The sequence below is a fragment of the Herpailurus yagouaroundi genome, unplaced genomic scaffold, assembly GCF_014898765.1.
Source record: "Herpailurus yagouaroundi ecotype Mexico unplaced genomic scaffold, PumYag 183, whole genome shotgun sequence".
Classification (NCBI taxonomy): domain Eukaryota; kingdom Metazoa; phylum Chordata; class Mammalia; order Carnivora; family Felidae; genus Herpailurus; species Herpailurus yagouaroundi.
The window spans coordinates 3,932,242-3,944,948 of NW_024412414.1; the positions used below are offsets into that span (position 1 = coordinate 3,932,242).

General features: G+C 50.1%; 1 protein-coding gene across 2 annotated transcripts in view; it reads right to left on the reverse strand.

The window, feature by feature from the left end:
• Positions 1-863: 863 nt before the first annotated feature.
• SLC6A1 (solute carrier family 6 member 1) overlaps positions 864-12,707 on the reverse strand; it is a 20,664-nt gene continuing 8,820 nt past the window's right edge. Inside the window, exons 6-14 of one of the 2 annotated variants that reach the window (XM_040491966.1) lie at positions 12,230-12,364; positions 11,907-12,010; positions 11,460-11,584; positions 9,978-10,090; positions 9,431-9,562; positions 7,851-7,953; positions 6,157-6,257; positions 5,146-5,313; positions 864-3,249 (exon numbers count right to left, since the gene is read on the reverse strand). In XM_040491966.1, the coding sequence (XP_040347900.1) occupies positions 3,145-3,249; positions 5,146-5,313; positions 6,157-6,257; positions 7,851-7,953; positions 9,431-9,562; positions 9,978-10,090; positions 11,460-11,584; positions 11,907-12,010; positions 12,230-12,364 (1,086 nt within the window). In that variant the 3' untranslated portion in view covers positions 864-3,144. The remainder of the gene's footprint in view (positions 3,250-5,145; positions 5,314-6,156; positions 6,258-7,850; positions 7,954-9,430; positions 9,563-9,977; positions 10,091-11,459; positions 11,585-11,906; positions 12,011-12,229; positions 12,365-12,707) is intronic. The other variant, XM_040491965.1, reaches the window with a different exon arrangement.

A 12,707-nucleotide genomic window follows, 5' to 3' on the forward strand; every position in this document is an offset into this window, starting at 1 on the left:
AGAGCTGGAAGCTCTGTGGAGGCACTGGCCTTCCCCAGGGCAGTACTTTACCCGCAGGTTCCAGGGAAGAAGGCAAACGCAGGGCCCCTGTGTTCAACGAGCTGGAAAAAAGCCAATAAAGGTACTAGAATATAAGGCTTTTCCTTCCTTCCGTGGTCTTTCTCTTGACCAGTCGTGGTGTTTTAGAATTTGCTACTTTATATCCTTCTAAGTAAAGGAAAATTTAAAATCTAAATCTTCAGCAGACAATCTACTGTTCATCTTTATACTCCGCAACTGCCAGTGGAAGAGCCCATAACTTCCATGTGAATTACAGACTACGTATTTCAGAACTTGTACACACACGTGCATTTCATTCTTTCCAGAACAGGAGAAACTGACACAAAACAGAGGTATTTCGATTTCACTTCCTGAGGTTTTCACATGCTGCCCATACCCCCAACTTCTGCTTTCTGATCAGGGAAAGAATGGGGTGCCGTATCTTTCCCTTCCCTTCCATGCCATCGTTTTCAGGGCGAGCGGTTGGCTCGTATGAGGAAGTGACTCAAGTAAGGAAGCATATGATGGGGTGCTGAGTGTTTCCTAGAGCCCTGCTGTCTTCCTTCTGGGTGGGAGGCAGCTTTCAGTTTAACAGAGAGTTGTGGCCTCTCAGAGCCCTGCTTACGAGTGATAAAACCTCCCTTATGTAGCTCAGAGTCACTTTTTATTCACTCATTCCAGGGTTTTGGGAAGCCCAGCTGTATCTTTCCGGAGTTTTGAGCCCACATCTCTCTCCCTTTGGGGAAAAAAAGTTTTGTGTATGTGTTGCTGTTCCAGTGAACAAGGCTCTTGTATCCGCAACCCAAAGAACTGAAGGTCTGCCATCGTATATCATAGAACCTTTATTATTTTTCCTCTAAATTCTTAGAAACGTACATAACGCCCGTGCTCTAGTTATGACACCATTTATAGACATTTAAAATGCATCTTCATTTATAAATATTTTACATTTGGTCCATAGAACAGATAATTTTTCTAAATAATAGTGTAATTTTTTTTAAAACAGGCTCTGTATATAGTTTGAATATGTATATATTACATATATTTTTTTTTATATAGAGATAGATTTACTTGATGTTCTGAGAATAAATCCTTATTGCAAAAAAAGCATATATGATAGTACAATATCTTCTCCCCCAGGGCAAATACTAAAAAAAGGTACACATATTCACAGTTCTCACAGAAATTGTACGACACGGAATATTGTGCTATATAAGTAGGTTTGGATGGAAATCAGTTAGGGGATTTCTTGCCAAACATCTCAATTAGATTTGCTTACAAACATTAAGTACACTGCATTTATCTTGGAAAGACTTGGTCTTAGTTTCACATTGAAGGACAAAGAGAATGTCAGAAGTCTTCCTGCCCTTATTCTAAAGGAATTCACACAGGCTGGGGAGGTGGGACCATGAGACACAGTGAAGGGTTCCTTTCATCCTAAACCCTACAATGTAACAACACGTAAGCATCTTGATCATGGATTCACCAGTTGGCATGTGGGATGCCTTAGCAATGAGACTATTTTACAGATGACCTCAGGAAAAGGTCTGAGATTCCCTACACGTTACCAAGTAAGACCCTATATACCACGCGCGAGGATGAACGTATAGGTGTGTGCCTTTCTACGTGTACACGTACTTTTTGTTTTCTCTACAAGGATGTGCTTAATATTCTGAGGGTCATACCTTATTGCGAGAATTGGTATGCTGGTCACTGTCGGATGAGAATGACAAGAGATTAAAAAACCCACGGTCACAGTTAATTCACCATAATTATTAAGGATTAGTCGTAAAACACGATTTGTGAGCTAACTAGCTAAGGAGCTACGGGGCACAACATACAGTTTGCTACATGGGAACCCATCTTCCTGGCAAATGAGAAACGCTGAGTCACCGGAACTTGCAAGAAAGTGTCTTTGCCAGATTTGCTGTCCACCAGCACCAGCACCACCACCACCACCACCACGGAGCCCAGTTCCGGAAAGAAACAAATAGTACTTCTCGACGAAGTAGTTTAATCTTGGAAGCACTTTGGGAGGGGTGGGGGTGGTCTGGGTTAACACTAGCTCCTCAGTTAGTGGGCTGGGGAGATTTTCCTGGCAGTGAGGGGATTCCCGCTGAGGAATATGAATGAAGAAGGCAGCATTTTGACTAGGGGCGGCAGTGAGGACACAGCAGAAAGGGGAGCCAGAAAGAGAACCGCATCCATTTTGACTCAAGGACAGACGAACCTTCGCCTTGATTTCCTCCGCACCTGATCTGCGTTCCATAAAATGGGGCAGCCTCAGAGAAACTGGGGCTCCTGATTCGGGAATTTCCCCAGAGGGACCTCAGGCCCCCAGAATGGCAATAAAAAAATCAATTGTGCTTGTGGCAGTTTTCCAAGGAGGGAGCGAGGGAGAGCTGGGCCGTCTGGAATGATGGCTGTCGGGCCAGGTGCAATCAGAATGGCCTGGCGGGAAGGGGGCAGGGAAGGACGCTCCACAGATTGCTGGAGATGCAGCTCAGGGAACAAGGATGGAGGTCCTCGGGTGGGGGGGGGGGGGTTGTTTTGTCCAGCTGCCTCGGGAAGGATAAACAAAAAAATGAAAGTAAGAGCTCCACAGGCTCCCTGCTTCGTACGAGTGAGCTCTCCCTGGAAATCCCCATTATACGAAATGCCCTTTTCGTGTGTACAGAGCAGCGTTCTGACGGAACCAAACTCCTGCGAAGTCCGAGATAAGAGTCGTGGGTTTCGGCAGTAAGAGAACAGTCAGGAACATGACTAAGAGCCTCGAGGTGTGTGGCCACACCACACCACACTCTCGGGCAGGATGAAAAGGATTTACCACACAGTCACAAAGGCTGATTGCTTGATGCTTATGGGGCCTGATTAAAAAGGTCACCAGCCTACAGGTGCTGGAGCCGTGGGGTATCTCTGCCCCTGGCGGGGCCCACCGGGGGTGTGACTGTCCCCCACCTCCCCTCTCTCTGCATGGTGATGATGTCTGGACTCGCCGTCACTCGAGGTAGGTTGAGACAGACGGTATCTTCAGACAGCAAGCGGTGGTCACGTTCAGCCAGGTCGGGGGGTGAGAGTGTCGGGTCGGGGAGCTGCCAGACGCCCCTAGATGTAGGCCTCTTTGCTGGCTGAGCCGCTGGCCTGGGGCTGCTCCGGGCCGTTCTCGGGGCGGACAATGTCTTCGCTGGGCTGGATCATGACCTGGATGCGCTGCGGGCGCCGGGGAGAATTTGGGCTGTGGGGGGAGGAAGACCGGCTGCTCCCTTCCCCCACCCCCCTTTCAGGTCTGTCCTGCCTGCCTGTTCTGCCTTCAGAGTGCCCCCAGACTCCAGCCTCACCCCCACATCCTCCATAGTCTCCCATGTTTCTACCCGGGCCGAGTGGCATCTGTCACATTTGGGTTATTGTAATAGCTCCCGGCTGGCCCTCTCCCTGCCGCTCCTGCCCTCCCCACCACTTACTCCACTCCAGCCACACTGGCCTCCTCACTGCTCCTCAGGCACGCCAAACATACACCTGCCTCAGGGCCTTTGCACTCGCCCTGTCTGGTACATCCTTCCTCTCAGATAATTAGACAGCTCAATCTCTACCTCCTTAGGTACTTGGCTCAGTGTTACCTTCTCAGCAAGGCCTTGCTCAGCACTCCCTAAAACCCCTTTCTACTTTATTTTTCTCCACAGTACTCATCCTTATGTAACACATTTTTATTTTTTAATTGTTGGTCTTCCTCTACTAGAATGTAAGCCCCAGGAGGGTGGGATTTTTGCCTATTTTTCTCATGGCAAAATGTGTCTCTAGCACTGATAATACTGTCACATAGTAGGTGTTCAATACGTATTTCCTGAATGGATGTCCCACTACCTTCTCTACACATATTCCCCGAAACCCTGTCCCTTCAGATAATGCACTGTCTTCAGAGATGCCCACCTCTGGGCCTTTGCACACAGGCTGAGCTCCCCTCCTCAAATGCAGGGCCTTTGCCTCTCTGCCACTCCAAGACCTGGCCGCCTTTGGGCACTCAGCAGAGGATTATGGAAAATGAAAGCATTGGGCCTGGAGTTGGAAGAAGGGGCTGTAAGCCTCAGCTCCTCTAATGACTTAATGACTTACTGCAAGGGGTGGGGAAGTATTTTATCCCACCTGATCTCAGTTTCTCCATCTGTGAAAGGAGGAGCCTGGCCCAGGGGCTACACACAAACCTCCACCTTGTCCTCCTTAGACCGCAGACCATAGAGCTCCCTCTTCTGGCTCTGATTGGTCTGGAAGGTCCATCTTGGTAGAAAGAAGGTTGAGAACCACTGATCCCAGGCCCTCCACATTCTGATTATCCACCTCTCCTCAGTGAAATCTCAGCGTGCAGTTACTCCATCAATGTCTCTAGCACTTGGGTACTTGCAACATGGCCTTGTTTCACTTGAGAAGTCCATATAATTTAACAAAGAGCTGGTATGGGCCTAGAATGTGCTAGTAGGCCCCTGCTGAGGGCAGCATGCTTTACATTATCTTTCCTCGAGGGTAAGACCATGTTTTGTCTTTGTCAAGCCCACAAAAGAGGTCTAGAGTAAGCCCTCAATACATCCGACCCTACCCTTCACCTGTTTCAAACCTTTGAGGCTCCCCTCTGCCCTCAGGATAAAGTCCAAAGTTCTTGTCCTAATTTTCAAAGCCCTTCATGAGCCTGACCTTCTTACATGCCCAACCTCATCTCTTATCATCCCCTCTGCACCCCTCTCTACCATTCAGTCACAGTGCTCTGCCTTCAGTTCACCATATGCAGTTTATACCCCTAGGCCTTTGCAAATGCTTCCTTTCCATCCCCTTCTAGAAACATTCTTTCTGTGCTTCTACTTTTACCGCTGGCTCATCCTTAGGCACCTTCTTAGCTATCTCCTCTTTCAAGAAGCCTTTCTTAACCCTCCCCAGCCCAGGCAGGGCTAACCCACCTCCTTGATTTACCCAAATCATGGTACTTCTAACACCCTATTGTCACTGGATATTGGCCTGTCTGTATCCTAACTAGACTGTGAGCTCCGCAAGGGTAGGGGGCTGTGCCCAGCACAGCAGGGTAAGGGGACTAGCAATCTAAAGGGTGCAGAAGGGGCTTACCTGCTTCAGAGAGCCCTTTAAGGTGAGGAACATGTAGGCCATGTAACCAGGGATGAGGACCATGGAAGACAGAGCCATGAGCCAGCCCACGCCCTGGCCCCACTTGGGGAAAACGTAGTTCCCCATGGTGAGAGGAGTCATCTGCACAGCGCTGAAAATGAACACGCCCTGGGGAGGGTGGAGGAGAGGGGATGGCGCACAGTCAGTCACCCAGATTGGACAATCAAGGCCTCTTTCTAGACCCTGAAGCTGATAGGTCCATTGACCACCTCCTTCGCCGTGAGGTTGACCCTCATAAGGGCCCAGTATCTTGGGAATCCTGCACCCAAGGCCGCTGCTGGTACATAAGACATCTTTGTATAGAATATAAAAAGGCACCCACTTTGGGTAGGACCAATAGCCAAAGGTTCCCTCTCTGTGAGAACCAGCAGAAAATGGCAGTCCTTCCGGGAGGACCAGTTTGAAGTTGGTGCCCTCTCTGTGAGGACCCTTCCTCCAAGATAAGCAGCTTGGCAAGCAGAATGAGGACTGGAAATCAGCCTCTGGTCGGCCATCAGCCGAGTGTCTTTGTGCAGGACACAACATACAGAGTGGCCTGGCCCCCACCCCAAGGACTGGGGCAGCCCTCCTAGGCCTGCTCATGCCTCAGCTTCCTCCTGCCTAAGGCAATGAAGGATGCTGAGAATAAGAGGCCTCCCGTGGTTTGAGCTTCAGAATCGGGCCCGCCTGGTTTGAACGCAATACCAACTAGCTGGGTGATGCTGGCAGGCTGAGCCTGGGTCCCTCAGCGGTAAAGCAGGGACAAGAATGCCTATTTTGCCGAGGTTTGTGAGGATGGTGTAACGTACCACGGTACCATGCAGGGCACAAAGCAGATGCTCAGCAAATGGGAGGCAGTAGTATCATTACGGAATGGGCGCCTTTGCTTCCAGAAGTTTCTCTCTGGACCTGAGTGGCCCCAGGGCCTGGTCTGGCCTCACGCTAACAGGGCTGGTCAAGCCTTGTCCTTACCGCTACAATGATTGGGGTGAAGAAGGACCAGCAGAGTTTCCACCAGATGCAGGGCCTGGAGCCAACCATCTCTTGGATGTTGTCATAGAATCGGTTGACACCTGTGACATTTGGAGCAAGAGCAGCAGGGATGAATGAGCTCGAAGCCCCAATCTGCCACTTTCTTGCAGTATGACCACGGGGAAGTCACCTGACCTCTCGGAGCTTCCGCTTCTTTGTCTGTAACAGGGGGCTAATGCTCCCTGGGGTCCTTGCGATCCAAGCATTCAACAACCAAACCCCCCAGCGTGTGGGTTGTATGGGAAAGCCAGGCACCTTCACATGAAAATACCCACCAACAAAAGGATATGCTCATAAAGATGTCCCCGCCTCTCTCAATGTCCCTCCCACCCAACAGCTAGCCTAGACATTCCTTCAAGGCTCTGCTGGACAGGGCGTTTTCCCCTGATGATCTGATGCTATAAGCAACCGGGGACAGACTGCAAAGAAGAACCTCAAAGCTGGCAGAAAATCACAGGTGTCATGAAGTTCCCAAGACTGACGTTGGGCATTGCCCGAATTCTAAGCAGAGCCACTGACCAGTGAGGATCTGACAGCGTTAGGCCAGTTGGGAGTGAGGCGGGAGATGACAAGGAGGAGGAGGAGGTGAAGAAGGAACAGTGGCTATCAAGGACTAAGAGGGACCCAGGAAAACGGTTCAAAATTGTCTTGCTGTGATAATCAAAGTGCAGGGGAGGATTACTTTGGACTATCACGTAGCGGGGTCTGGAAATTTAGGCCATAAAAAAACACACACACACACACATAAAATCACTGTTTACTACATTCTTTGTTCTAAGGTAGTGCATACCTTTAATTATAGCCCCATTTTTGTTACATATTTAACTTCAGAACTTTTTTTTGTAGTTTGTTTGTTTGTTTTAAGTAGGCTTCATGCCCATTGTGGAGCCCAATGTGGGGCTTTGAATTCATGACCCTGAGATCAAGACCTGAGCTGAGATCAAGAATCAGACGCCTGACAAACCGAACCACCCAGGAACCCCTGGTTTTACTTTTCTAGATAAAATCTCAAACGCTCTTATCCCAAAATTTATGAAGAAACTTTGGCTCCCATTTCCAACGAATGTATTTAACCCGCCTTTATACCATCTTCTAAGCATAGAATCTCCTGTGTTAACTTCATCAGATTGTTGTAAGGACTAACGACAGTTGACCTTTGAGCAATGTAGCAACCAGGGGCGCTGATCCCCCAACATGCAGCCAAAAATCTGCATATAACTTCTGACTCTCCACAAACGTAACCACCAATAACTTACTGCTGAGTAGAAGCCTTACCAATAACAGTTGACTAATACACATTTGGTATGTTCTATGCATTATGTACCATGTTTTTACAATGAAGTAAGCTAGAGAAAACAAACGTGATTAAGAAAATCTGAAGGAAGAGAAAATACATTTATAGCACCGTACTATACTGAAAAAAGTATCAGAAAAAACACTGCACTATATTTACATGCAGAATAAGCAGACTGTGCCGTTCCAACCCGGGTTGTTCAAGGGTCAGTTGTAAACTAATGTATAGAAAGGGCTTGGTGTTCAAGTTGTCTTTGTTGAATGATAACTGAAGAAAGGAATGAATGACTGACTGAATGAATGAATGAGGGAGGGCAGGAGGAAGGAGAGTTGACACTCACCATAAAACCAGGAAATGGAGACACATTCGAAGAACACAAGGAAGAGTAGGCTCATGCCGCTGGCAGAGTAGTAATCAAACAGTTTGAAGACATAAATGCCTCCCTAAAAGAGGAAAAGCAGTAAGAGGGGGTCCACTTCCGGCCAGTGCCCAGGACACGCAGTTCACAGACCACATGGCCTTTGCAGTCTGGCCAGGTAAGTGTTAGACGATGCTGCAAGGAGAAGGCTTAAGGGAAGATTGAAAGAAGCATCGAGGGCCTAGTGACTATGAGAGGAGGTGATCACTGCCTCCCTGGGAATTGGGAAGAAAATGTCTGGGGAAGAAAAACATCCCATTCCTGGGAATGCTGGAGGACTGAGAGAGGAGCTGGTCATTAGAGCCAGCTCTCCACAAAGTTACATCAGTTGTGCCTCTTCCCTGCTTAAAACCTTCCATGGATTACACAAGACATAAATATAACACATCAAAAGTTGAGAGATTAAAATACAATACAATACAATACAATATATTGCAATGCAATGCAGTATAATACAAAGTACAAATGGCTTTGGCCAGCAAGGTCCTGCATGATGTGGTTCTGCACCCCCAACCTCTGTCCCCTCACTCCCTCTGCTCCTCAAATTTACCAAGCCCATGCCCACCTCAGGACCTTAGCACCTGCTATGCTTTATTCCCCCAGCTCGATCTTCCCCTGGCTGTCTCTTCCTTATCATTTGAGTTTCAGTTCAACTGCCACTTCCCCAAAGGGCCCTCTCCTGACTACTCTGTCTGAGGTAGCATCCTTCCCACTCTCACTGGTCATTCCCTGTCCCACTGCCCTTTTTTTTTGGGGGGGGGCACTGAACACTCTCTGAAATGATCTAATTTGTATGTCAGTCTTGCCCACCCAAGTGTAAGCCCCAAGAGAGCAGATACTGTGTCTGTCACGTTAACTGTTGAATCTCCAGTGTCATGCTAGGCCCATGGTGAGTGTTTAACAACTATGGAGGAATAAAGGAATAAATGAACAATATTCTGGGAATGAGCTATATTTGAATCCAGGGGTAGTTTTGCCGATCATAAAGCAGACCCACAGGGCTGAGCTCATGGCTTTAGGGTCATTTATATTTATTGTACAATTCATCAGCTATATGTATGCCTTCTGACTAGACCAGGAGGGCCTTGAATGCAGACAGGAGTGCTCATTAATATCGATAGAAAAAAGCAAAGTGGGAACAAGAAGAAGAGACAGTATTGATGTCAAAGGCTCAACTCCAGCTCGACTCTCCAGTTAATTTTTATGAGTTTTTAAAAACACAGTCCCTGTATCCCTTCCTCCAGGAAGCAGTCCTGGGTGCCCCTGGCTGGGGTAGGGGCTGTATTCTCTAGGTGTGTCTTATCATTTCTAACTCAGTGTGTGTGTTTCCCACCATCCCACCCTAAGGGCGGGGACCCTGTCTGACCCACTGCTGTGTGTACAGGGCTTGGAATAGAGATGGTGCTCAACGAAAAGACGAAGGGTCACACAGTACAAGGCTGGGGTGGAGAGGACCTGGAAGCGGCTGCACCAGAGGCGAGCCACGTGCCCAGTGAGCTCACCTGGGTGATGTTAGAGAGGCCAATCAGGTAGGACACGATGCAGACGGCAGCAATGAAGAGCTCCCTGCGGTTGCGGAGAAGTCTGGGATACTCGTCCACCAGGGCCGTGATAAAGCCCTCCACGGTGCAGAACTTCAAGGGGGTCAAAGGTCAGCCACATGCAGCAGACCCCAGCCCCAACCCACCCAAAGCCTGACTCTCTGGGGCAAGACCCAAGGGGTCCGGCAATGTCGGGATAGCAGGGCTAGGAGGGCCCCAGGATCCAGGCCTGATTCTGCCTCTGCCTCTCTTTGTGACCCTTCCCTCTGGACATCAGTCCAGGGGACTCGCCGGGGTCCTTTCCCTCTGGACATCAGTTTCCCCATCTGGAAAATGGGGAAAGTGGATGAGCTGATCCCTGAAGTCTCATGTGGTGGAACAGGCTAGGGGTCTGAAACTCTTGACCATCTTCCTGGGGGCCTGAGACAATGGCCTCCTCTCCCTGCTTATTCCCAGACCCACAAAGCTGGCTGGGGGCTCTTCAAAGTGCCAGGGAGGCCATCGTCACCTGGCTGTCAATGCCCAGCATCAGCAGCATTGAGAAGAAGAGGATGGCCCAGAGGGGAGAGATGGGCAGCTGGGTCACTGCCTCCGGGTATGCCAGGAATGCCAAGCCAGGGCCTGTGGAGCGAAGGGTAAAAAAGAAAACAAAAAAAAGGTACTGAGCCCCTACAGCATACCCAGCACACTACCCACTTTCTAAGTTTTATTGCATTTCATCTTCAGAGTAACCTTTTGGGTGAGTGTCGTCAGCCCCCCTTTTCCTAGATGAGGATACAGAGTGCGTGTGGGCAGGGGAGGGAGTAGGGTTATGTCTGGAGGCCAGGGTGCCAGTGAGATGAAATGAGGGACTTTGGTGGCTTGACCAGCAGTGGGGACAGTGCGGGTGCAGAGAGATGACCCAATGGAGAGATAGTGAGGAGGTGGAAAGGGCAGGCCCTGGTATTGGCTGGTTTGTGGAGTGAAGGTGAAGGAAGGGTCCAGAATGATGCTGGGGCTGTCCTGGCTCCTGGACGGTGGTACCTTTGGGGAGCACAGGGAAGGAGAAGGCTTAAAGAGATCAATATTGCGTTTGAGCATCTGGGTAGGGAGTAGTCAAGAGATCAGGGGAAACCTTAGAAGGAGAAGGAAAGAAACTGTATCCTCCCTGGGTTTGGCTCAGGAAAGGGGGGTGGCGGCTGGGGAGTCCCAGAGAAATGAGCTGGCCGTTGGAGGGAAGATGACATCAGTGGAGAAAGTTCCTTTCCACATGACCGGCCCAGTTCTCCATGATGGAGAAGATGCCTCCCTGAGCCTCAGGGCCTCTGCTGTGTACACAGTGGGGCCCTCATCTCACTGCTTTCTTGGGTGAGTAGGGAGGTGAGGGTTGCCTGGGGTTCTCCTGGGACCCTGCAGCACTGATGACTGTGTGGTGAACAGAGTGGGTACAGCCTGCTTTGTGAGGACGTGTTTGGCAGTGGGACAAAAGCAAAGATTCAGGCACTTTGTGTCAGGGTGGTGAGCATGTCTGAGTTGGAACAAGGTTTATATCCCAGGGGGCAAGAAAGCGTCTCTCTCCTCCCTGCAAAAGGCAGCATTGTGCTTGGAAGAGCCAGTATGGTCACAGGATTAAGAGCCCAGGCTTCTTGATCGGCTAGGTCGATGCTCAATTCCAATTCCACCACTTTTCTAGCTTGGAGAACGTGGTCCATGAGCCTGTTTCCTCACCTAGTAAATGGGATAACAAAAGCGTCCGCTCCATCGTGTTGGAAAGTTTCAGAGATGCTTTCCAACTAAAATGCTCCGTGCCCTGCCTGGCACATAGTGATGCTCAATGCCAGGGAGCCCACACACCACACTCATCCCTGTCTCCAGGCCTGTGTACTGGCTCTTCCCTCTGCCCTCAGGCTTGTCCCCAGGCTGCTGCTGGTGATGTTGACGATGGCTACAGATGCCGCGCATTATCCCCTCCCACCCCAGGAGCCCGTGCCCTCCAATGTGCGGCCCGAACCTGAGGCCGCCACATCAGCAATGGACCTCTTGGTGACATGGGCCATGAAGCCCACGATGGAAAAGATGACAAATCCTGCGAACATGCTGGTGCACGAATTGATACAGCAGACAATGATGGAGTCCCTGCAGAGAGGAAAGGGCGGAGTCAGTGAGGGTGGGGCTGGTCAGGAGGCGAGCTAGGAGCAGTGGTTAGGAGGGGTGAGGGATGAGGGGCAGGGGCAGACAAGGATGCCTGGGAGAAGGGCCACAGGGCAGGTGCCCCCACCCCATCCCAGGGAAGGGGTGGAAGAGGAAGGAGTGGCCACAAAGGAATCGGCTTAGAGAGGAGTGGAGCTGAAAGTAGAGAAAGGCCAGGGGGCGTGGTCTGTACGGGGGGCGTGGTCACGTGCAGGCTTGACCTTAGAGAGGCGTGGCCGGGAAGGAAGGGGCTCTTGGGCTCCCGCACCTGTAGACATTGTTGTGGAACGAGTTATAGCTCCCGAGAGCGATCAGGGATCCCAGGCCCAGTCCATAGGAGAAGAAGATCTGGGTTGCCGCATCCAGCCACACCTATAAGTGGATGATCAAGAACTAGTCAAAATTATAATCATTGCCACAGTGCCCCATGGCCTTTTACACGTGGTAACCAGCTCTACCTGGCAACCATATTGGTTTCCATGAGGGATAGAGAGGTACAGGAACTTTTCCTAAAGCTGGTAAACGGTGGCTCAGGACTCAGGTGGGCCCTTCACCCGGCCAGAGGGGCGGGGCCCCGGGGAAGGCACTCACCTCAGAGTCGGACAGCTTGCGGAAGTTGGGCGTGATGTAGAAGAGGATGCCCTCCTTGGCCCCGGGCAGCGTAACTCCACGGAAGAACAGTATGATCAGCATGATGTATGGATAGGTGGCGGAGAAGTAAACCACCTGGGAGAAGAGTTGGCAACGAGGTCGTCACCCCCACTCCAGCGCGCCCATTCTTCCCCTCCCCGCACTTCACCTACATCAGTATCTCCTGTGGCCCTGGGCTTACTTCCAGTTCATCTTCCTCCAGGAAGCCTTCCTGGATTCCTAACTGGCTGTGTTTGCCCACTTTTCTGAAGCCTCTCCTTGGAGTATGAACCAACCAGCTCAGCACCTGGAGTTTCCTTCCCTCAACCTCTCCTTTAATTTTTGACTTTTGTCTAAATTGTTCAAGTACAATATGGTGTCAGGAAAATTTTACACACACACACACACACACACACACACACACACACACACACACACA